The following is a 25,322-nucleotide window of genomic DNA, read 5'->3' on the forward strand; positions in this document are numbered from 1 at the left end:
ATTTTCATGGCTTCGGTTGCACCAGAAAAGCTGGAAAACAGTTTTTGACTGTTTTTTGCCTCTGTTAAAAGTAGACACCCTGAGTAGGCTTTCCTTCTACATCCATGAGCCACATTGCTGGAGGAGCTTTCTCTCTCCTGCAGAACTGAATCATTTCCCAAACGTAGACTTACACAGCAGAAGTCGCTGCTGTGACAGGGAGTGATGATGAGTCACCGGGAAATCACAGTTTGGTGTTCCTGCAAAAGGGAAAACTCACAGCGCCGAGCGAGGGGGCAATGGGGGAGATCTCATTTTTGACAGTCAGCATGGAACACCTCCTGGAGCACAAGCTGCTGGGTCAGAGGGACCTGGGGAAGGAGAGGAGATGGGTGTCATGGCCACGTGAGGGTGGGGGCTGCGAGGTTAGGAGATGTGGCTGTGACAGGTGGTTCTGATTACAGTGTCATCCTTGTCTGAGTGTCACAGCCTCCTCGGGCTTCTCCTGGATCCTCACCTGAACCGATAAACCCCAGGCCCTGCAGCGCCCAAGCAGGCGCAGGCTGGAAGGATGAATCAGCCATGGCAGGCGGAGCAGGGAAGGGTAATGAAGCAGATGTTGTGTGTGCACAGGAGCATGGATGGCTCAGCCCCACGACCTGCCAGGCTGAGGAGTCAGATTGGGGATTTCACAGAGTCACAGAATGGTTGGGGTTGAAAGGGGCCTCTGGAGGTCACGCCGTCCAACCCACCTGCCCAGCCAGGGTCACCTGGAGCAGGTGGCACAGGAACGTGTCCAGGTGGGTTTTGAATGTCTCCGGAGAGGGAGAGTCCATGACCTCCCTGAGCAGCTGTTCCGGTGCTCTGCCACCCTCATGGAAAGAATCTCAGAATCACTGAGGTTGGAAAAGACCTCTGAGATCACCACCGATCACCACTTTGTCGACCAGACCATGGCATCATGTCCAGCCTTTCCCTAAACACCTCCATGGAAAGAAATTATTCTGTATTTATTTACACACAATTATTTATTTATATACATTTATTTATTTAGACGCATTTATTTATACACAAGCCAGCCCATTAATGCACACAGAGGCTGGGGTCCAGGGCTCGAGAAGAACAGCCGCATAGGAGAGGTGGACAGCATGTCACAGTGGTGGCTGACCCACCCTGCACTCCCTGCAGGGCAGGGCCACCCGCACTCCCTGCCCAAGATCCCCAAGCGCTGAGAGACCCGTGCCCGGGTGAGCAGCGCTGACTGCTCAGACACCTCGCCCCCCAGGCCCCCTGCCCCATCCCACCGCCTGCCCCTTTAAGGCCGAGTGAGGGCACGTCTGCTCCTCCCCTCCCTCTTCCGCCCGGACTCTGGGTGTGGGGCTGTGCGCACGCGCGCACCAGCCGAGCGCCCAATCGCCGCGCCCGGTTGGCGAGGGGGTCACGGAGCGAGGGCTGTGATTGGCGCAGCGCAGGGAGGGGGGCGTGGTTTGTGAGGCCCCGCCCCGCCCCGCTCCCAGCGCGCCCCGCGCGGTGAAGAAGCGGCGGCCGCGCGCCGGGGGCATTTTGTGTCGGCGGCGGCGGCTCAGGCACAAGATGGCGGCGGCGGCCGAGTGAGGGGCCGGCGGCCGCCGCGACCCCGAGAGTGCCCCCTTCTCCCCCGCTATTCCCCCCGCCTTTACAAAGCACCTCGCGGGCCGCTTTTCGTCTTTCTGGAGGGCGCCGAGAGCCGGGGAGCGGGGCAGAGCCGCGCAGGGGGGGCGCCCGCCCGAGGGGCCCGGCTGGAGCTGAGCGCAAGGACCGTCCTTGGCTGCGCCGCTCTCCCCCCCCTCCCCTCCCTGGCCCCTTTCCCCTTCTCGGGGGCAGCTGTAGAGGCCTCATTGTCCAGCCGAGCCGGCCGGGAGGGCCTGAGAGCCGCCTCTCGCAATGGCGAGCAGCAGCGGCTCCAAGGCCGAGTTCATTGTCGGAGGCAAATACAAGCTGGTGCGGAAGATCGGGTCAGGCTCCTTCGGGGACATCTACCTGGCGATCAACATCACCAACGGGGAGGTAAGGGCCGCTCGCATTCCTCAGCCGCTCGGGGCGAGCCGGGGACCAGCCCTGGCCTCTCCGAGCTCCCCCTGCCCCCGGCTGTGCCCCCCCATGTCCTCGGGGAAGGGGGCGAGGTGCGGACCCGCCGTTGGGGGACCAACCCCCACCCCCCCGAGGGTCCTCACCCTTCCCCTTGGGTCTTCACCCACCCCGGAGGGTCTACAGGCCCTCGGGAGCGTAGGGAGAGGAAAGCACGCTAATCCATTGTGGGAAAACAAATTTAAACGAATTGTGTGCCTTATGAACGGCCACAGTCGTCTCTCGCCCACCATTGATCTACTCCCCATCTGCCTTAGCTGGGGAACACTTTGTATCTGGTTTCATCAACACGAATAGAAACAAAGAAGATCCCCTGTTTCTCCAGCTTTTTCTTTGTTGCCTTTTTTTTTTCTTTTCTTCCTCCCCCTCACGACTCTTAAGCTGTAAAGAAGAAACACCCACGTATGTTCTTCCTCACTTAAATGGTTCTGAAGACTCCACATCTCCAGCTTAATTGCATGACCTGGGATGGATATTTATGTTACAACTCATCGCGATATGGATTTTATTTGAAGACGCGACAAAATGCAGCACGTCGAGCTCCGCAAAAAAATAAATAAATATATACCTCAGAGCCTTGTGTGGGGAGTGTTGAAGTGCTTTGGCCCTTAAAGCTCAGTGCTTGGTGGACACTGCTCTGACTCCTTGTTCCCTCTCACTGCAGGAAGTTGCTGTGAAGTTAGAGTCTCAGAAGGCTCGGCATCCCCAGCTGCTGTATGAAAGCAAACTGTACAAGATCCTGCAGGGAGGAGTTGGCATCCCACATATACGGTAGGAATCGTCCATGCATGCCAGTGACTTTTCTCTGTGTTAGTACGACTTTTTTTTTTTTTGTCTTGCTTTTTAGGGTGTATAGTTAGTAGTTACATACTTTTTAGTGTGAGATAGGGCAGCTCCACGAAAAGGAAATTTATCTGTGAGGGATTGGGCTGATGGGGAGGAAAATGCTCCGTTCCAAGCTCTCCAACTCGCTGGTTCCTCCCCACCGGCCGCTGTCTTTATCGTACGTACTGTGCTTTGAAAGTGAGATATCCAGCAGTCCTTGAGCTGTGAGAAATTCTTATAGTGATTAGAACAAAGTGTGAGGAGGCCGTTTCTCCGAGACCCCGTGTTCCAGCTGAGGCCGGGAGTTGGGAGCCGGCCCTGGAAATGGCTGCTTTCTTTTGTTGCCCTTTTTTTTTTTTTTTTTTTTTTTGTTCCAACATGTCTTCCTGCTCTGCTCAGAAAATGGCGGATGGACGTGATTAACCCTCCCCCTTCTCCTGTTGGGACAAGGGACGTGCTCGGGCTTGTGTCTTTTCCTTTCATAGTTATGAGCCGCGAGCCTTGAGACTGCGGAGAACCTGGAGCAGGAATGAAATGGCAGCTCCTTTCTGGTGCCCGCAACAGATGCGTCACCAGGGTTTCCCACACGGTTAAAGTGCTAGGATTAATCCGTCGAAATTGGTCATTATGCGGCTCCTCGTTTCCTATTCCATCAGAAACTTTTCAGTAGGGTTTAATAATTCCCTGATCTGGGAGAAAAATTCTGGCGGAGGACTCCAGGAGGAGTTATTCCTCGTGGGATTATTGAGGTGTTACCCTGGGTTAGTGCCCAACTCCTGGATCTGGACATCAGAATAGTTACATGAAACTTCAGTTTTCTCCAGAAAGACTTTGTACAAGTTGTTCTTTTTTTGAATCTTTGTTAATAATTGTTTTCAAAGTTAGTATTTCTTCCTTTTGCACAATGGCATAAAGGACTTCTGTTCGTTGAGCTGCAGAAACTATTTTGGTTCATGTTTTGTGTCAAACTATGGATTCCATTTCATTTAACCCTTCCTGACTTCGGACGTGCACCTGGATCAATCGTGGCATTTGTGGCTATTTTAAAGTTATAAAGATGACATAGTCAAGACTCTGTATTATTTTCAACAAAGCATAGAACAAATCTGCATTTCTGAGGTTAATAGCTCCCTCCTCCTTCCCCTAAAACACAACTGGCTCTGATCCTGAGCCAGAGGAGACTCTGTTGTCCTGGCCATCTGTCCTCATTTACTACAGCCTTTCGCAGGGATACAATAAACATACCTGAATTAAACAGAATACTTGCAGCTTCAGCAGAGTTGGTGATGCGAAAACAGATGTAGTCTTTCTTCTGGACTACAATTCCCTTCTTTTCTCAAACGTGGGTGCCTTTATTTCACAACTGGAAGAATAGGAATCGCTTTTTGGAAAGGTCTCACAGTATAGTTACATGCTAAAACAGGGATAACTGGGAAAACAGCCAGAGCAAGGAGATATCAGGTGTTTCATTGCAAAACTGGAAAAACAGGCATCTTTAAACTACTTTTTTTAAAAGTAAATGACTGTTTGGTGTTATAATGAGGCCTAATTTGCAAATTTTTTGACTTTTCCATGTAACAGAAGTGAGATGCTATTTATTTCCTTGTATTTGGTTGAAATGGCCTTTGAAATACTGAAGGTAATCTTGCATGCTGAAAAACTTGCTTCTTAAGATGACTGCTATACTTCAAACTAGTTTTCTTTCATTTGTATTTGATGTTCTTGTAACTCCCAAAAATAATACAAGGTTACAAAAAGCTAATAAGAATGAACCACTGAGGCAACACTCAAATTGATTCATAGACTCATTGTGCTGAAGGTGTGTGATGTATTGGATAATGGCAGTCAGTCCCTTTCAGGTTATCACAGTGTTAATCTTTGTAATATTTTTCTAAAAAAGTGTCTTTTAGGAAATTTTTGAAAATGCCCTTTTTGTTTTCAGAAGCAGCATTAATTTTAAATCTATTTGTATGTGCCAGATGCTGCTTGACAGCTTCTTTGGGCTGCTGTTCCTAGTTGTCTTCTTGCTGTATGACAGCTGGTGATGTTTGAGGAAATCTAAACCAGTATTCCTAGGTTTACTTTCTGTAAGAGGAAGCTGAGCAAGGGACTCAGCACAGTTCTTGTGTCAAGTGTTAAAATGTTCTGTGTTTAGTAGAAATAGAATCCGTGGTGCTCTGTATCCAAGTCAGTGTATTACTTGGTACTTAGGTCACTTTGCATATGTCATTGATAATCCATGTGCCACCATTGTTTTATAATAATATGCTGTCACGTTGGAATAAGCTGTTCCTGCCTCAGTGTATTCAGGAGGATGAATCAAGCTGAAGGAAAACCAGTACATTTGTTAAAATTTCTGTAATGTGACACCTTTAAACAAAAGCAGCACAGACATAATTTGATAGAAAATTAACAAATCATTCTTAGCTTTTCCCATTACCATTTACTTTATAAATGAACTCAGCAGTGCTTTTACCTCAGCACTGCACATCTTGGACACAGAGGCAGAGTTTCCTATTCCTCAGTTAGGAATGAGGGACGACTTCTGTATTTTTCACGTACTTAAGTGCTGAAGTGGCCAAGATCAGCTTCCTGGAAGTTGCATTATGTGACTTTGCCTCACTCGAGTGGTCTCTGCTGTGGTTTTGTGACTCACAAAGCTGAAATAATAGGTGAGTTGTGCATTGCTCATTCATTTTGGGCTCCTGTTCTTAAAACTGAGTTCTGCCCTTTAGATGTCATTAGAAGTTCTTAGAAATTATAAGGTCACAAGTTATCTAGAACCAAGCCATTTTTTTTATAGCCTTTAAGGTTGATTTGATAGACTTTCTGGCTGATTTCAAAACAGTTAATGAAAAAACATCTGAGTTTTGGAGTTAAAAGTTTTATATTGCTTCTGTGGGGTCAGGGGTGAACCCGTGGGGGGTGAACAGGGGACCTTGGTGCTTAGTTCCACTGTAACAGAACATGTTGTTTGCACAGAAAATAACTATAAATGAGATTGAAACGTTCTTTGAATATTCTCTGAATATTCCAAACCCTCTTAGATTTGCTAATCTTTTGAGTTTGTTTCTTATTGTTGTGTCCTGGAAGGGTAGCAAAGTTTCTGAACTTGTCTCTGAAGTTTCACAAAATCTTCCATAAATCCACCACAGATTTTTAAAGCTGCGGATTGTTCTTGGTGTACAGATTTTGGTTAATTATTACCTTAATTTTTCACAAAAGACTCTTGAGCCAAGCTTAACGTTGTAACAATCTGATCTGCCTTTGGGACACAATGCACAGCCCCAGCATTCTGCTGGGCTTACTCTCATTGTTCTCACTCATCAGCTGTCCTTTGCTTTTTTCCTCTCTTTTTCAGTGACAAAGCATTTTGAGCTGTAATCTTGTTAACTGGGCACTGATCCTATTAGTTTGGACTATCTACCTTTATTCCCGAATTCCTAGTTCTGGCTTGGAGGAATGCAGCAGAGTGTGTTTTGATTTTGGATGTTTGTTCACAGTGTAACTGTAAAACACTCTTGACAAAAGCAATTATTCAAATTACTTTTGACAGCCACCCTCGATTTTTTTGCCATTTATGGTGTTTATCAGCTATTTCTGACATCCTCGAGGACGATTAGCTTTAAATACTCTTTCAGATGAGCATTTAAAAAGTGGACTTCAGACTTCTGACCATATCATGGGATAACCTGTTTTTGTTATCAGTTTTAAATGGAAAACAGCTCTGCTGGAACCAGTTGTGGCTGGTGAGGCATTAGAATTGTTGCATTTAACAGGAAGAGAGACTAGTGAGTGTGAAAAACAGATTGCATGTGGTTTTGCTTGAAAGCTAATCGAGGTGATATTTGAGTTTAGTTATTTGTAAGTTTAAAAACAAACAAAAAAATACTTAGTGGTGTTTTTTTCCAGATATTCTCTTGCAAACTGAACAAATTATTCTCCACATTTCTGAATTTTTCAGTGCAGTACTTAGAAATATTTTGATGTTGTGAAGTTCTCAATTGAGTTGAGAAATCTTAAAGTTTCTGGCAAAAAAAATGTATGAAAGAATCTACAGTTTTTGTGTTTCTGGTTGCTTACTGCCATGCTGCTGAATAATTGTTAATAACAGAATTGTCCCTTGTTCATCTTCACTAAATAGTACATGTAATGGAAAGCTGTGGTCAGGTTTGGTAATCTTAAGAGATGTTCTCACAACCGATTTTGCTTTAAGCACTTGTAATCTTGATCTTTTAGCAGTGCTTAAAAACCTGTAAATATACCTCTCAAACACCTTCATTTTAAAGTGTTTTCACAGTAACTTCCTGCAGCATAAAAAAACACAGAGCAAGCCACCAAAAAAAGCCCCAAACCACCACCAGGAAAACAGAAAAATACCCATGAAACCCACAAACAACCCCACCCCTCAAACAGAAATGAGAAGGAAGGTTCTATCAGTACAGCCTCCTATTAACTTTCTAATATTACCAAAGGCTGCATATTGAAGGGCAGAACCACTCTGGTAGATAAGGAGAAGCCTCTTGTTCTTGTAGCTCGAAATAAAATGGAAGCTAGTATTTTAAATGAATACCTAAAGTGCCTCTACTAAGCAAGTAAATGTATTTAAAAAAAAAATAATCTATTTCCTGTTTTCTAACAATCTTAACTTCTGTCTTAATTGGCCTTTGTGGACTCTGTAGAAGCATCCAGGAGAGGTCACAGTTTGAAAGGAAATGGAGCTGTCTTATTTTATTTTTATTTTTTCTTCTTGCCTTAAATCAGCCTTTGCAGTTTCAGGTCAGTGTTACTCCTGTTTGAAACAGCAGAGGTAATACTAAAACACTCTTTTTCCTCAGCAGTGTGTCTTGTCCCCACTGTGGATTAATGGCTCACCTTCTGAACTGAATTGAAACTTCTGACTTTTGCAGGAGAAACTTGACTCCTCACTTCCTACCAGGTGCTAATGTACCTTATTAAACAGCTCCACAAAACAGCGAGTCAGCTGCATGTTTGCAACATAACACTGGGCAGATGAAACCACCTTATTGCTGAGGAGAGGAGTTGTGCTGACATACTTGACGTGTTCACATTGCTCTCAGAACTGTACAAAAAGTGATACAGAATTTTATTTATAGAGTGTATCCAACTCCATAGCGTAGGGTGTTCATGGCTGTGTCTTTATTTAGTACTTGGGTGGCCTAATTCATGCTCTCCATGGCAACTAACGTTAGGTGACATCTGCTAAGTATTCCACTTCAGTATTTCAGTCATGCCATATTATGCTCATTTATATTACTCCTAGCTGGCTAACAGTTAAGTGCTTTTCCAGTTTCAGGGGAGATAAGTTAGAAATATAAAATATGTGTCAATTTAGGCATGAGTCTTTGACGGATTACCTTTCTTTTATGTGTTGCTTCAGTGTCTGTTAAAGACTGAAGTTAGTGTATTTTTACAGACATGAGATACTTTGCAGTTTGTCTGCAACGTCATTATTTGTCAGGAGATGTCTGTGCTGAGCAGTCTAGAACATGAGAGCAGAAAGGACCACTTTGGTCCAAATCCAGCACCTGTTTTGGACAGTGGGCTATTCTTTCTGTGGATCAGTCAGGTGCAACATCAAAACTTTCTAGGCCAGCAGGGCAGTGCTCATGATTGTGTTGTTGGGCAGAGAGAGCTGCTGTGCCAAAACATACTGGTTGTACTCGAGTGATTTTATTTGTTAATAACCTTCTCCCTCTTCCTGTCCTCCTGTATGTATAAAGAATAGTTGCATAACTCTGTAGCTGCCTTGCTGAGCTGTTTAAATACATGACTGCACAGGTCACCACCTTCTCATTTTTCTTGAGGTCTCTTTTCTGTCCTTGTTGAGATTTGGGTTTCCTTTCCTCAGTGTTTGTGACAGAGCTTGCAGCACTGATCCCAGTTACTTCAGTTTCTGCTTAGAACAGCTGCACTTTTACTGCTCAGGATTACTTGGTATTTTTCGGTGATATCAGAGCTCTGTGATTATAGGGAGGTCAGTGTTGTCTCTTTAGTCACACCATCTGACTAATGCCTTGTTCAGAGACTTTTGTATAAATGACTTAGGGCTTGCAGAACTGGGATACAGTTCCAGAGTGTTCATCAGTTCAGTGTCATTTGGTTTTCTGTAGAATGTCTGCATCCTTTGTGTTCATGAGGCCTTCCAGACTGGCATGTTCCCCTCATGTGCCTGCTGACTTGTCAAACTTGCTAATTAGGTGCTCTCAGGTAATTCTAGTAGTAAGTTCTTTCCAGCTTTCCCGTTCACTGTACATTTTTGTTCTAACAGCTTTTTTATCCACCTTAGTTCTGATAATCTCTGTTTTTGTCACATGAATTCTTCCACTTGTTGCTGGGAAACTAATTACATAGGACTACACAGAGTAATCATAGGGTCACATACCATAATTTATGAAAGTGGCAAAAGTTTATGTGGTGTCAGAGAAGTCAAAATCACCCTTTTTGTAGTGTGAGTATCAAGGTTTCTGGAAATATAAAGGTTTGAGTTTAAATATTCAAGTGTTAGAAGCATTGTACTTCCCTGCAGTGAGGCACCAGGGGATATTTCTTGTCTCACAAAAGCATGACCTCCTGCAGTTCTGTTTGTAATTCCAGGTTGCCACAGCCTCCACTGGAATTGTCAGAGATGGAGTTGACAGAAGCCTTTAGTGGAGGATGGGCTGCCTGGCAAAACAGGTGTTGATTGAGGAGAGCTTTTATTGAGTTGGAACAAAATAGTCTTGTCACACTTGCTCTGGTGGTGAGAAGAGTTTCTTGACACTGAGCTCATGTTCTGTTGTTTTTTTAATATGATATACTATAATATATTACATATATTAATACACAACATTATATATTGAATTTTTATATTTTATATTATAACCTGTAGGCAAAGTGAGGTGCCATTATGCTCATAGTGCCTTTACTGCCTTCGTGGTTTCTGAATGCTGGGAATTGGGGTTTCTTCACCAGTGACTAACAGCTGTCATTTAGCAAATCAGTTAATTTAGTTCATCTTGATCTGAATTTGATTTTTTTTTATGTGAATCTTCTGAATCCTTTTATTTATCGCTAGACCTGTCACACATCTTTGGTAATTGTGCTGGGTTTGTTACCTTGTTTTAATTACTAGTGCCAGTGTAGTGGATGAAACTGCTGGTTATCAACTAAAATTGTGTTAGTGCACAGTAGTCACATTGAACCTGTGCCTGCATTCTGTTCACCCTTCACCCACCTTTCTTTGCTTGTTGACCTATTTCTGACCCTTCCAGAGGAGGATACACTAGATGTGAAGAAAATACTATAATAACTAAATGAAATATTTTTGTAGTTAAATAAAAAACCCAAACCAAGCTATTAACAAACACTTTCTCAAACATTTCTTTTGTTCGTGACATTATTTACCAAATAAGCAGTTGCTGAAATGGACATTATAGTATTTTTGAAAGATGCAGCTCTGAAAGCACAGAAGGATTTTAAGTTCGGGGAGACCTGACTACAGTATTTGCCACCAAGTAGTAGATGTACATCAAGACTTCACTTGCTTGTCTCAAGATTAGTCAAGAGAATCAAAAAAACCACCCCCTGTGAGTTAAAGTGAACATCCACTGATGTGATCTGGCATCATACCTGTTGTTTATTATTTGGAAACCAAGCAAACCACTGTGTCATGTGACTTAGCTGTTCACTAGGACTACAATACTGAAATGCAAGAGGTTAGAGGATTGCTGCTGCCTGCATGTGCTGGGGCCATAGATCAGCCTCTGAAACCACATGATCTGGAAGCTTGTTGACGTGGCAAGTGTTGGTCTTTCACAGCAGAGAAGTCACTGAAGTCAAATGAAGGTCTCTGTGCTCAGCCTTGAACCATGCTCTGATAGCTTCATAAAGGGTATTTACTGCATTCTGAGTGAGCTGGAGTCATTTGATAAGTAGCTTTAAACAGAGGAGGGAAGGCAGAGTGATGAAGCATTTTCCTGCCTGTGAGCTTGGGCACACCTTGGCAGGTGAGTATGGACCAGGGTTCCTAACAGCTGTGTCAGGTGTTCCAGTGTGACACTGCCAGTTAAAGGGTAAACTGAACTGTTGCTCATAATTCTGTCCTGTGAATGTTTTGTGTAAAGGAAATATTCCTAATGGGATGTAAAGCACTGTGAGAATCAATTAGAGAAATAATGAATTTTCCTGGTCTAATAAATTAGCTTCTCTTTTTGAAATAATCCATTTTATGTAAGTCTGCCAAACCCAAAGTGAGCTCTCAAGTAGTTAAATCTCTTGCTCCTACTTTTCTCTCTCCTCCAGAACTCTCCCTGTTTAAATGTATTGCTGCTGTTGCTTCCTCAACTTCAGTATGAGAGAGTGGACTTCCAAGTGTGTGTGGGGAAAAAAAAAGGTCCATGGAGTCCCTTATAGGGACATGTGTGTTCTGAAATGCCAGTGTCATCTAATAATTGCCCAGGGCTTTGTATGGATCATTCCCTTGGTAGTTCACTGCAAGTTTCCTTCCTGATGCAGTATTAGGAGTTTCAAGATTTCTCTTTGGGACACCAGCTTTTACATATCATAATATCCAACTTTTCCCAAGAAGAGACAAGACTTCGTGTTTTTACACTCACAGCTGCCAGTAGTAGCAGTTCCTAGATTTCGAATGGACATGATGTAGCCTTACTTTTTAATCCCATTTTCCCTGGAAATGTTCCAAGGGAAATGAAAACTTACTTGGAGTGTTAGCAAAGTAAATAAAACACGAGTTACTCCAATACTCTGGAAGAAGTTCCAGTTGCCAGTAGTGAAATGAATAGGTGCCACAGTCTTCTGTGAGGAAGTACAGGCAGGTAATAATGAAAATGAAATGTTAAGCTCTTCTGTCTTATTTCTTTATCTTGCAGAGCTGAATGTGCTTTCCACCAGTGCAGAATGATCAGGAGATTAAAATCTTCTTGTGCCTATGTAGAAATAGGACAAATGGAGGTTGTGCAATCAACCTGAATTACTGCACTTAACTCAGCAGACAGATCCCTGTAGAGGAACCAAAGGCTTTTTAAACTGTACCTCCCAGGGTGGGTTTACTTTGCATCAGCTCCACTTTTTCTGTGATACTGTAACTAAATTTTCTTAGCTCAGTTGAAAGCTGATCTTTGATCCTTTTCCCTTACACTGCATCTCTTGGGCCCTGAACCATTACTGTGCTGAACAATTACACTCAGCATCTGACTTGGATTTCCATTTCTTGAAAAAAAATTTTATTTAGATCTTGATTTACTACTTGGAATGCTTCAATTTAGCTCTTTACTCTCCAGACTTTTTCCTAAACAAACCTAAATTTCATGGGACAGACTCCCTAGGCAGGTAACTTGGTCCAGGTTTTATTATTCCAGATGACCATAATGTTTTGTTTTCAGCTGTGACCTGTGGAGCTGTTTAGAGGGCAGTGTCAAAAGCTGGTTACATTGGTGACTTCAATAGGAACCAAGAAGTAGATTTGTAGGCCTCATTAATAATTCTTGAACTGAAGCTGGTCATTAAGAACTTCTCTCCACAGTATCTCGTTTTGACGCTCCATTTTCCATATTTTAAATTCTCTACTTGGTTGCTCTTGCAGTTGAAAGTAGCTGCTGATCACTCCTTAGAAGGGTCTAGGCAGGCAGGTCTTCTTAAAATACATAAATTTCATGGCTTGGTATCAGGTTGCAGTGTAAATATTAACCTTTTTTTGATATTACAAATAATACCATCAACATTTGTTCCTGGTTGAGTCACTGATAAGTTTGGGGTCTTTTGGTGCATTGTTGTACATTCAGTGAATTTTTAGAAGGCAAAAACTGATAAATAGCACTTACAGCCTTGGTATGGTCATTAACATGCTGGAGGAAAACTGTTCTGTTGACATTCAGTTTGAATGAGTGCTTGCAAAATATGTATTTTCTGCCTCTCATTTTGATGTAGGGAATGAATAAAGGTCCTAGATTGATCTGTAAAACAAGGAGTATGAGCCACATATATAACTTTTATCAAGTTTATAACAATGCAGCATGAAGTGCATGGTTTCTGCTAGAATCCTGACAGTGGGAAGATACAGGCCTGAAACAAATCCAAATATAGAATCTTTTCTCTGTGCTTTGTAAACATTTTACTTTACTACCCCAGCTAAGCTTGGAATCCTATGGGTACCAAGGAATTTGTTGACTTTATCAGCGGTAACTATTTTCCAGACATCTATGCATTAGTCTACTGGAGTCGTTTCCTAAAGTGGAAATTCAGTGTCTGTACAGATATTTAAGTCACAGAAGCTACTTTGAGCTGAATCCTGATTTTTTTTTTTTTTTTTTTTTTTTTTTTTTAATCTGAATACTCTTATTGTGAGGCAGAGTCTTGATATTATCTTGTCTGTGCCACTGTTGTTGGAAACTTCAGTTCTCTTCCAGGAGGGAGCTAATCAGTGTCTTATCCCTGGGCTACGGCCACTAGACCCTTGTAATAAGGACTAGGTGCTTAGCAAAGGCAGAATTGCAGCCTTTTGATCAATAAGGTGTCATGTCAGCATTATAAACAGCTTTTCACATACAGCTGTCACTTAACTGGGTATTTGGAACATGCAGAAGGACTGGAGAGGAGAATGTTCAAGTTCTGTCTTCCAGTGCCCATTTAAAATATGGGAATTCACAGCTGAGATGGGCTGGAGTGAAGGCTGTAACTCCAGGTCTTCTCAGTCAGTTTAGGTGGTGAGATACTACCCCCCAGTTGCAGATACAAAGCAGTGCTATGATGGAAATCCTAGACATGAATTGGAAAGGAAAATACACATGGAAGGACTTCTGCTTGTCCTCACAGCATTGGCAACCTTTATTTTATGCTCAAAATTGATATATCAGGCACTTAAAGGTGAATATCAGTCTGGCTGCAATTAGTGTTTTGTAACATATGTATTTTGCTTTTATGGCACTTAAGTGCTTTTGCCTTTATCATGTTGAAAATATAATGAAGAACCTTTATATTCTACTTAGACAGTAGAACTTGATTGCCTTTTTTTTTTAATTTGGAAATAAATTAAGGCATAGTATATGAGCTCACTGCACGAGCTGCTTTGGTCTGAGCAGAGAACTGAAACCTGAAAACAAAGCTGAAAGCCTGTAAAGATGGTTCTGTGAAGTGAAATGATGCAGGAAACAATGAGTGTAAGGTGTCCTGCAGATGAGTTTCAGTCCAGATGTTGTACATACACCTCAGAACACTGAGACGTGATGGCTGCTGCTCTGCTTGCATTTTGGTTCTGCTGTTCGGTATTTCAGTTGCCAAAGCCTGGTAGTGGTTTTTCTTAAGGGCAAATTAAATGTGCACGTGCACACTCACCAACTTCTGTGTTCTGGTTTGTGCTCAGACTTCTGTTTCCAGGAAAAATAAGACACTGCTGGCCTTAGTTTCTCGTTAGCTTTTCAAGACTGAACTTTAGTCAGCCACGTGCCCTTGCAGCCAGGAGGGCTGGTGGTATCCTGGGCTGCATTAGGATTCCTGCTAATGCTGGATCATTTTCTTTGTTGCAGGTGGTATGGTCAAGAAAAGGACTACAATGTTCTAGTCATGGATCTTCTTGGGCCCAGCCTGGAAGACCTCTTCAACTTCTGTTCTCGCAGGTTTACGATGAAAACAGTACTTATGCTAGCAGACCAGGTATGTACAGCCTTGGTGGGAGGAAGACAAAAACCCCAAGGGATTTTGTGCAATGTTGTTCTTTTTAAATGGGTTAAATAATGTCTAATGCAGAGTTTTATACATCTAAGTGAGCACTTGATCTACATAGGACAAAATAATGGTGGTTTCTGTGAGCTCTGGCCTACAAAATGTGCATAGTAGGAGGACAGTGCAGCTACCAGCTCCTTCATCTGCAGACCCAACAGGGGTAACTTCGTTAAGGTATCAGGACTAATAAGGGTGGATTAACTCCCAGTATCAGCCATGGAGGTAGAAGGTCTGAAGCAGTCTCCAGTTATGGTCTGATTCAGTGGGACCTGTTATGTGTTGGCCACCTGTGGGCACATGTGGGGTTTGTTCTTACTGACTGTCCCTGTGCACTCACACTCTCCTGTAACTTCTAGGACCAGACCATGAGCTAATAAATACTGTCTTGCTTGTTTGGTCCTCAAAGACCAGTTCTTAAAGCTGTTAGTGGAGATGCTACTCCTCAGACTTAATCAAGGCTTATAAAACTGAAGTCTTAAGCCTTTTTTTCTTAGCAGTTGATATTTTTCCAACTTCTCCATGAGAATACAGCATTTCAAATGGGCAGCCATATTTATTTCTTGCTACTTAATGAGTAGCTTGATTGTGCTGCTTCAGCTCCTTGAAAAGCAATGAGTGTTTCTGGAGTTGAATTTTCAATGGTAGTTTAAATTTCATCTAATGTTACGTAATTGATGTCAGTACCAAGCTGTCACTTGGCCAGATGCTCCTAGAATCCCAGGCTCTTGGCCAAGGAAGCTCATGGCATTTGTATGGAGACAAGGGGTCAGCTGTCCCTGTTCTCAGCTGCCCTAAGAGAGTGGTGTGCTTGCTTTGGAGAGCCACTTGCCTGCTCGTTTAGCTCTTGTCTGGGTGTTCCAGCATCTCCAGGGAATCTGTAAGGATTTTGTGCAGTATTCCTTCGGGTGACAAACACTAATTCTTTGTCACTTGAAAAACATAGAGGGAACGCGTGATATCAGTGCTCACAGCTGGTTTTTAGGGCATAGTCCAGTAGAGCAGCTGTCAGGGTCACTATGTAGCAATTCAGATGGTTAAAGGCTGCAGGAGGAGTGTGTGAGGAGCTGGGAAGCTGTGCCACATAACCCCTGTGACCCATTGCTGGGCTCTCGCACGGGAGATGGTGTGACCCCGTCTGATGATGCAGATGTTCCAGAGTTTCTCTGCGGCTCCACTGCTGACAGATATTCCGGGATCACAGTAGCCTAGATATGAGAGGATGGGCCACAATCAAGTTGTTACTTGCTCCATGAAAACTTAACTGGAAAAGTGACGTTTGATGATGAATGAATAACCAGATGAATGAGTAACTGGGGTGGGGGAGGGAATGAGCTTTAAAATTGTCTTGTGTTTGAAGTAAGAGAAAGAAATGGTTCTTTAATGGGATGCTATAGTTAGAAACATGAACTTCAGTATCTGGGAAATAGTTCAGATATCTCATCTGCCAGTTCCTAACCAAGGTTATGGAATTTTAACATATAAGAAAGATAAATTTATTTGAACAATATTTAAAAAAAAAATGGTTTTCATTAAGCAAATACATAAACTGAAGTTGCACAGGAAGGTAAAACTAAAAAATTCATGTTTTCATTGAAGGTTTAAGTGAATTGTGTTCTCTCATTGAAATCTTATGTGTTTTGTTGCTGGTTTTTTTTACAGATGATCAGTAGAATTGAATATGTGCACACAAAGAATTTTATACACAGAGACATTAAACCAGATAACTTCCTAATGGGTATTGGGCGTCACTGTAATAAGGTTAGTCTAAAGCTCTTTGTTTAAAAATCCAAAGAGAATGCCTGTGTGATTTGATTCAAGCTGCACAACTTTTGTGAAATTGATTGCTAAAACTGATGTTTTGGATGCTAAACCACAGTTCTTTGAGGTGAGAACTTGGTTTTTTTGGTACCCACTTCTGAATGCAGTGGCATACACGTGGGTCTCTGACTCATCTAGATGATTTCTAGACTTGCAACAAGATTGTAAACTAACCCTATAGAACACTTAGCTACTCCTTTCACTGCTGGAGTTTTGTTATTGACATGACTGTTGTACTAGAATTTTTTTCCCTCAATAATAAAGTCAAATCTTATCTTTGGCTTTGGGGCTGACTTCCTGGGATGAAAACAATTTGTGCCAACGTGGGAGCTCCTGACCCACCAGTCATCAAGGCATTAAATCTTGCAGTGACAGACTGGTAAAGAGAACACTTCGTCCATCAGAATTGTGGATAAGATAAAGACTCAACATTTAGATGCCTTTATAAATAAAAGAAATTATGCAAATATGTTGATGGAAAACTGTTAAGCTATAAAATACTTGAATATGTTGTACGACAAACTTTTTTTAAATTTACTTTGTGGGGAAAAAAAAGCTGGGGGGGACGGGCTGAGGTTGTTGCACTTTTGGGGCTGGGTAAACATAGTCAGAAGTGCATGTTTCCTGTTGAAAATCTGACATAGAGGACAACTTTTTATTTTTAGTTTTCTTGAGTGAAATATGCTTAACCCTGCAATTGATATGTCGAGCTCGGGCAGACAGGCAGCATTGGCAATGCATTAAGCATGCTACTGAATAGCAATTAACTTCAGGACAAATGTATGTGATCAAGCTGTTTATTGGAAGCAAGATTCCCACTTATCTTCTCTATATGCCATCTGAGAATGTCTCATCTCTTTAGGCACTACTAGTATTAAAAATGTTTACCTTTGTTTGCCTGTATGAATGCCAACTTCAGGGCCATGAACATTAGAAGGGCAAAGCTTGAATAACATGAGATAACAGCTTTTGTCTGAAGAGGTGCAATGCACTGAGTGTTTAGATACAACCATTGTTGGAAAAGTTTGTAATTCCAGCTGAAAGACAGTCTTTATGTAATCTTGTTGCTGTTAAACTTTGCTTGTTCCCAAGTTTCATACTTTCACTCTGTACAGCTCTATTTTTCTCTGCTGTGTTGAGCAGTTAGGCTCCTTAGTTTTCTGGCATGACTTATAGTATAACTTGAAAACTTTTATTTTTGTTTTTTCCTAGTTTTCTAGTTTTCTGATTTCCAATTGTTCTTTTTTGGGCCATTTTTCTATACTTTTGCACAGTCATGCTAGGTTGGCATTGCTGCACTGTAGTTCATCTTCGTGTGGATTAATGGCCTAGAAATTGCTGCTGTGCTTACTTTAGAGGAGGAACACATTAGATTTACATCAACTGAAACAAAATAAAAAATTGCCTGTAAACCATTATATTTTTTCCCCATTAGTAGCTTAGTTAAGGAGTCACACAATGATATGGTGGTAAAACACTGTCTGTGGGCATGGGCTTCGTTTGTGTTTCAGGGGGTTAGAAGTTAGGGAGATAGTTCCTGATCCAAGTGCAAATTGATAGTTTTACAGAGCAAAATGAGGAATAGGTTACTTCAGTTTGGAAACAAGTGCTTTATCTAAGAAACACTTGCCACCATACAGTATTTAAAGTTTCTTTTTCTAACTAAGTACAGTTTTGGGGTTTTTAGAGATGACTATACACAGTTTAAAGAAAATCAGCCACAGAGTCTAGAATAGCATGGTAATCTTGTTCCAGTAGCTTCCTGTCAGTTATATTTTAAAAAAATTATATTGATTTTTTTCCAAATTCCAATTTGGTGATTGGGAGAAATTTTGCTCCCACCTTAAAAGATGAATTTCCAGCTCTGCTAGTAATAAGCCCTGCATGCTTATGAAAGTAAACTTTAAGGTGACTAAATGCCTTCTACCTCTTCCTTACTGAAGATTTACTTTTTCTAAATGTCTTTTGGGGGAAGGGCAGTTTGTGGAACCAAAGACTGCTTTTGTAAGCACAACTTTAATTTCCTTTTTTAATAGAGCCAAATGTCACCATTGCTATCCCTGGTCAAGGCAGTGCCATTTTGGAGCGGCTCACAGTTGAAATTTACTTTGTCACATCTTTCAAATTTTCTCCTTGGAAAAAAAATAATAATAATAATGATAATAAAAAAAAGATGGAAATATACATAGTTTTTTTGAAAACTACAGTGCTTGGTGGAAGAAGGATGGCATTTGGCTACCCTGTTCTTTCTCGAACGCCTCGGTGTTGCCTGTCTGCGCCGGCCAATGTTGCAATGTAAGCAATACTGTTTGATGCACTGCCACCCTCTATTGTTTGTTCAGTGTTTAGAATCTCCAGTGGGGAAGAGGAAAAGAAGCATGACTGTTAGTACTTCTCAGGACCCATCTTTCTCAGGATTAAACCAGGTCTGAACTGTCTCCTATTCCAACCTCAACCCCAAATTCATGTGCTTTATTTTGGTTTTGGTTTTTTTTTTTTTTTTTTTGTTTTTTTTTTTTTTTTTCTTTTTTTTTTTTTTTTTTTGTTTTGGTTTTTGTTTTTCTGGAGAATGTAGATCTTGCAAAAGCACCTCTTATGTTGGCATTATTCAGACATACTTGGCAAACATGTAACATTACTAAGATGTTTTCCTGTGGCACTTGTTTAAATTGTGGAATTGTTTCTGAACTTTGATAGGGCTAAATGTGCGTGCTTGATTTCAGGTGCAGGTTTGATTTTTGGCCTTTAAAACTCAAAGGCAATCTACTGAATGTGTTGAAGGATAGACATGCCACCCTGGTGAAATATCAGGGCTCCTGCTTGCCTTCCCGAAGGGTTCCTGCAATGTCTGTGGATGCACGTGGAGAAATTCTGTTATTGCTTCAGCCAGACTCCTTCCTGTACAGTGTCTGTTCAAAATCTCCCCAAATGTGTAATGAAGACTAATATTTTCATCCATTGTGGTCCTAAAATGAAACTGCTCCAACAAGTTGTGTCTTAGAGAAGCATGAGCTTATCTTGTAGTGTTAAATGTGGTATTTCTTCTCTTTAAGAGAAGATGAATTGGAGAGAAAGGAAGACATACGCCAGTTGATAGCAGGACAGCTGGAAATTGCTGAATATGAATCATAGCTGAGGAGTTTGGCCATAGAATTGTTCCATAGCTTTCCACAATAGTCTCCATGGATTAAATCCCAGGCAGATAGCTGCTGTACACAAGCTGACAGCCTTCTGTTGTCTGCTTCTGAAACTTTCTTATCAGAGGCAGAGACTTTGATCTACTTCTCTAGTTGCTCTTGGCAAAAATTGTGCCCTACTTCTCCAGTTTCCTGCTGATAGTGCAACAAACAGAGTTAAGGTGGTACGAGGTTATCTGTGGGAATACGTCTGTTCCTGCTGACTGGCATCAGGATGTTCTGTGCTCCTCCAAACTGGGCTGTGTCTTCTGACTTAATTCTTACTCCTTTGCCTTCCACCCATCTAGAGGGAAATACAGAATCATCTTAAGTGGGGGAACAGATTAAACCTCCCCAGGGAAATTGGTGCTGTAAAATAATACCCAGTTATTTGACTGGCATAAACCAGGTCTGTGTTCTGGACCAAATCAGCAAATAAGGGATTGTGTTTGAGCTCAGGCTTTGCTTCTACAGAAGTCACATTTGCAGTGTTGTAGTCACATAAAGCTTTGCACTGTCTGCTTTGGGAGTTCCATATCAGGTATTTCTTGGTATATCAAATCATTTCCTGGGAGCTCGAGAACATGTCCGTGCTCACCTGTAGTGGCAGCTGTGGTGGGTGCAACAAAGCCAAGACCCCCACTTTGCTGAGCTGTCTGAGCAGTGTAGTTGTTCGAAAAACTTGGGTTTATGGCCTCTCACTCAAAGCATTCTGGGCTTCCAAGGTGACTTGCACCAGAAGAGCACAGGTAGAACTGCTGTACCTTGTGTTTTCGTATAAATCATGGCAAGACTTCAACCCCAGGTTTTCTGTTCCAACACCAGTAGTTAAGAGGTTTTTAGCTTCTCTTCTCCCTGTCTAGACTACTGTCGTCTTACACCAGAATTCTAAAACATAGCTACTGTGCAATTCAGAAACTTTCAGTATCTTGGATACTTCTATGTTGAGTGTCACTTTATAATTCACAGCACTTCCAGTGTGCCGGACTAACTCTTTGTTGCAGCCTTGGTGCACCTACAAATAGTCTCCAGTTTACTTTTAAAGCTGCATCTTCTGTTCTCTAATCAGCTTTAAGCTGATACTGAGTTGCTTTTTACTGAGACTTTATTGAACCGTAAATGTCTTCTTTCCCTCACATCCTTGCCCCACTCAAGTTACTTTTGCAGCATTCATCAATCTGTAGGGGTTGTAGTCCTTGATCCTGTAGCGTTAATCCAGACTTGGATTCAGGAGCTCATGATGTGGAGCTTGAAGACTAATGCTAGAGTTTGAAACGTTCCTTAGGTACTTCTGCCTCAGCTTTTTTTTGCCTAGTCCTGAAATCTTGTGAGAAGGTACTGTCTGGATTAACCCTTTTATGTGGGCTGGCTGTCAGCTCACTGATAGCACACACTCAGGTGTTGCTAAATATCAAATCATTGGGCAAGCTTGGTTATTAAAAACCCAGATTGGCTTCAATTATGAGGCTTCAGCTTCCTGGCTGTTGCAAAATCATTAGTGACTGTCATGCTGCTGTGATAGTGTCTTGGCAGTCTTACTGAGCAAAGAGCTGAGAGCAAGATGTCCTGTTTGCTGCTGAAGGTTTTGGCCTTGGTGCTCTGCAAAATGGTCACTGTTCTTTGAGACAGAAGGTTGCAGGATGTGCATCATGTGCATTAAGCTGCTGAGCTGCCATTAACTCTGTGTGTGTGACCTGCTCCAGTGCCAGTGGGGTTCCTGGTGTGCTTTCACTGTGCCAGTTCCTTCCTCAACTGCACTGTGGTCATCGAGCTCATGTGATAGGAACTGCATTAGTAATATAAAATAGTTGTAGAACTAAGCTGCAGATGCTGAGTAGTACAATCTAATGTATTCCAGTGGATTGAGAAAAGGCTTAAACTAATTCACTATTAAGTTTTTAACTGACTAGTTAAAGCTGGTTGCGCCTCTGCACTGTTACTTTGCTTCTTTTAACTGTAGGCTGTTACATTGTCTGGGTGTCTTAAAATGTAGCTAATGCTCACTGAAAGAAATTGGGAATTTCTTGAATTGTATAGGAATATAACCTATTTTCATTTTTCTTTAAGTTATTCCTTATTGACTTTGGTTTGGCCAAAAAGTACCGGGACAACAGGACAAGGCAACACATACCATACAGAGAAGACAAAAATCTCACTGGCACAGCTCGATACGCCAGCATCAATGCACATCTTGGCATTGAGCAGAGGTGAGTGCAGTGTTCATGCTGTGCTTGGGAGGCTGCAAGGTGATCTCTGTAAGCTTCTCAAGTGTCTGAACTAATTTTATATAAATAAGGGTATCCACCCTTTTGCAAGTGTGCACGTGTTTTTCTTTTTGGCTGCCTGTGCAAGGGTAGGGGAAAAATCCAAGCACCTAATTTGCTTCTTGAAGAGACTCTGTGTCTTGCAGACATGAGGTGGACGTTGTGCATACTGTTTTGGCTTTTTAAAGGCTAAGGCATACTTTGATGTGGATATGTTGGAGGACCTTCACAAAGGTGTACTTTGCTGATGTGTTGGTACCTGTTGACACCACTGTTGCCTGGCTTGAGATGGCTTTCTGTAACTAGAGTGTTCTAAAGCTGATATCTTGTTTTCTCACTCTCTTCAAGTCAGTTAACTATTATTTCTCCTTTGTCTGCAAGCAAGACTTAAATATCTCCATTCACGCCATATTTGAGTTTCTGGTATAGTCATGTGTCTGAATGTGTGTATACATGTGTGTGTGTGTCTGGGTGTGTGTATATATATATATATATATATAATGTTTGAGCTTTGCTTAATCATAAACACGTTTTTATCATCTAGATCAAAAACATACTGCTCCTTCAGTATCCCAGCAGTGGTTCAGTGGAGAGAGCACTCTGAGTTGGTTGGAAGTGTTAGGTACTCAAGAGATATTAAAGAAATGTCTCTCTTCTCTTCCTTACCTATGTGCCTAAATATTCTAATATAGAAGTGTAATAGTGTGGCTTTACCACATGATGCTGAGGTCACTTGGTTGGTTAAAACTTCATGTCTGTGACTGTGATCTTCTTTTAATCAAGATGGGAACAGCAGAATTTCTAGTGGTCAACTTCAGCAGAACATGCAACCCACAAATACTTGGTGCTTTAAAATGTTCCATGTTCTTCTTTGCTTTAATTTCCTTAAGGGTATTTTATTGCCTGTCAGTGTCATTATTTAAGCCTACTTGACATGTGGGTCAAGGAGAGTAAATGACAGGTGTAATTTCTGAAGTAAGTGCATTTCATAGATCCCAAGCAGCTCTGGTAAGGAAATAGCTGTGCAAGCACCTGAGACTGAAGGAGGGATTTGCAAAGGGTTGTTGCTTTTGAATTTAATTGGAGTCTTACAGCATATCTGCTGGTAATGGGAAATCTGTTATGATTAGAAACCTAACTTGGTACGTGCTAAAAGCTGCTAAACTGTCTAGATCAAGCCAGTGGTGAGACAAGTAATAAATTCCTGCAATCAGGAGAAACCAGTTCTGAAGTTTATTGGCAGAATATTACAGCTGTTAGTCCTGTGCTTTTATCTGTTGCAGAACATGTTTTCCTGTGGGTAGTGATGGCTGTGCTCAAGGAGCTGTTTGCAGTGTTATCCGTTTTAGTCATGGAGAGTGTTATCCTGTTTTCCAAAGCCTGAAAATCACTTCTATCAGTATATGCTCAAATTTAATGTACCCCTTAGCGATGTGCAAAACTAAATGTTTCCTACAACAGAATCATGACATTAAACCTTGAAACAGTGAGCTGGATGGGGGATGGAAACTATTCATGCCTTTGTTTCTGAATTTATCACTGCCTCCTAAGGAAACGTAATTTTATGTCATGGCCCCCTACAGGTTCCATGAATCCTGTTGATGATTAAAATCTGCAATTCTAGTAGAATTAGCAAGTTTTGCAGGCTGGAGTTTGTGGTCTCAGTATAATTTTTCGTCCCTCTGTCTTTGTCTGTGGTTTCATGTTGCAGCTGAGATGATCTCAGAGCAAGCTGCTGTCGAGGGGAGAGAACCAATCCTCTCTTCCCTGACCCATTAGTGTTTTTTTTGCCTTGTGATAAAAGCTTTAGAGAGCCAAGGTGATCTTCTGGGATAGCTTCCTGAACTCGTTCCCCAAAGGGTTAGAGAGTTGACTCACCATTTAAATCCTTTTATTGCAGATCTGGATGGCAGAGCAGCAGCAATATCCACCAGATTCTCTCCATAAGGGAGCTGGGAGGAGAAAAATAAGTTATTTTTCTGTCTCATGTTAAATAGATGTCAGCTGCAGAGGGGCAGTCAGGAGGAATCTGATTTTACCACAGCTGGGAAGAGGCAACTTTGCCAAGAGGGAAAAAAGTCATGGAGTGTGTTTTCCACTTCAGTGAACTGTACTAGTCTTAGCACTCATGAAAGCTGTGTAGCAAAGTACAGTGGTGTTCACGGGGCTGACGTGGGGATCTGGAACATGTGCAGAAAACATTTGAAGCCTTTACATGAGAGTTGGTGTGCAAGTTCTCAGTGAAGTCTCTGGATGGGTCACTTTGGAGTTCTCCAACTGCCCCAAAACAGCCCTCTTATGGGAAGAAAGCAGAGGCACCTCTCAGATTGATGCATGCACTTTCAATATTGCTTGTTTTTTTTAAAAAAAACAACAAACAAAAAACCCCAAACAAACAAACAGAAAATTCAGAGTTTTTTCACAGAAGTGAAGGAAGGAGCCCCCTTTTGGGGTTGGATGTTCAGAATTGATCCCAGACTGAGGCAAGGTTCAGGGAAAAATCTTCATTAAGGAAGTAATGCATTCCATGGTTCCTACAAGAAAAACTTCCATTTCTATCCAAGCTACTTTATAAAACAGGAAAGACATTTAATGTTTCTTTTTCTTTAATTTTCCAAAGTTTTTCTTTCCCAAATTAATGTAACTGCAGATGAAAAGAACACACAATACTTACTGAGTATTCCTTGCTTGAAAAATGAATAGGATCCCCTTCTGCTGGGGAAGACTTTTTACAGTGGAATCGTGAGCACATCAGTGCTTTAGCTGTACTAGAAAGAGACCTTTGCATCAAAGCTTAGATTTTATCCCTCAATTATTTTTTAATTTAAATTTTTGAGCGCTTGCACTATTTGGAATAAAGTGTGAAATGCCAGAATTTGTAATTCATTGTGTTTTTCCTCTTTTCTGCAGTCGTCGGGATGACATGGAGTCTCTAGGCTATGTATTGATGTACTTTAACAGAACCAGTCTGCCTTGGCAAGGATTAAAGGTAGGTTGTGTTGCTTTTTTTTTTTCTCCCCCCACCCTGCCTTTTTGATTTTTATTTTTTTTTCATGTTTGGGTATCATGCTTCTGTCTGCTGATCAGGATAGGTGGGTTTATATAATGTTTAGCTTCAGTTATACAAAGCAGCTTTTCCCAAAGCATGATATTTATAGAATGTGGATTCTGCCTCTTGCGCAGCAGGCAAAATGTGCATTGTTTGATTGTCTCAAAACTTATGCTAAACAATAACTTACGTCATCTTTGCCAATTATTATTGTCCTGTTGTAGTCTGAGGCCCTTCTGGGAAATAGAAAATAACATTTGTTAGTGGCTTTTTGAATTGCTGTAGAGTGCATGGAAATAATTTCTTGCGTGGCAAGTTCAACCTCAATGGTATCTTCAGTCCAGG

The 25,322-nt window shown here is 41.8% G+C and overlaps 1 protein-coding gene across 5 annotated transcripts in view; it reads left to right on the top strand.

Moving 5' to 3' along the window:
- Positions 1–1,505: 1,505 nt before the first annotated feature.
- CSNK1A1 (casein kinase 1 alpha 1) overlaps positions 1,506–25,322 on the top strand; it is a 33,484-nt gene continuing 9,667 nt past the window's right edge. For 3 of the 5 annotated variants that reach the window (XM_027643234.1, XM_027643236.1, XM_027643235.1), the window contains exons 1-7: positions 1,506–2,025; positions 2,771–2,877; positions 14,475–14,601; positions 16,330–16,428; positions 18,831–18,914; positions 21,732–21,871; positions 24,839–24,917. In XM_027643234.1, the coding sequence (XP_027499035.1) occupies positions 1,903–2,025; positions 2,771–2,877; positions 14,475–14,601; positions 16,330–16,428; positions 18,831–18,914; positions 21,732–21,871; positions 24,839–24,917 (759 nt within the window). In that variant the 5' untranslated portion in view covers positions 1,506–1,902. The remainder of the gene's footprint in view (positions 2,026–2,770; positions 2,878–14,474; positions 14,602–16,329; positions 16,429–18,830; positions 18,915–21,731; positions 21,872–24,838; positions 24,918–25,322) is intronic. The other 2 variants (XM_027643237.1, XM_027643238.1) reach the window with 1 other exon arrangement.

Source organism: Corapipo altera, unplaced genomic scaffold (genome assembly GCF_003945725.1).
Source record: "Corapipo altera isolate COAL_440 unplaced genomic scaffold, ASM394572v1 75, whole genome shotgun sequence".
Taxonomy (NCBI): Eukaryota; Metazoa; Chordata; class Aves; order Passeriformes; family Pipridae; genus Corapipo; species Corapipo altera.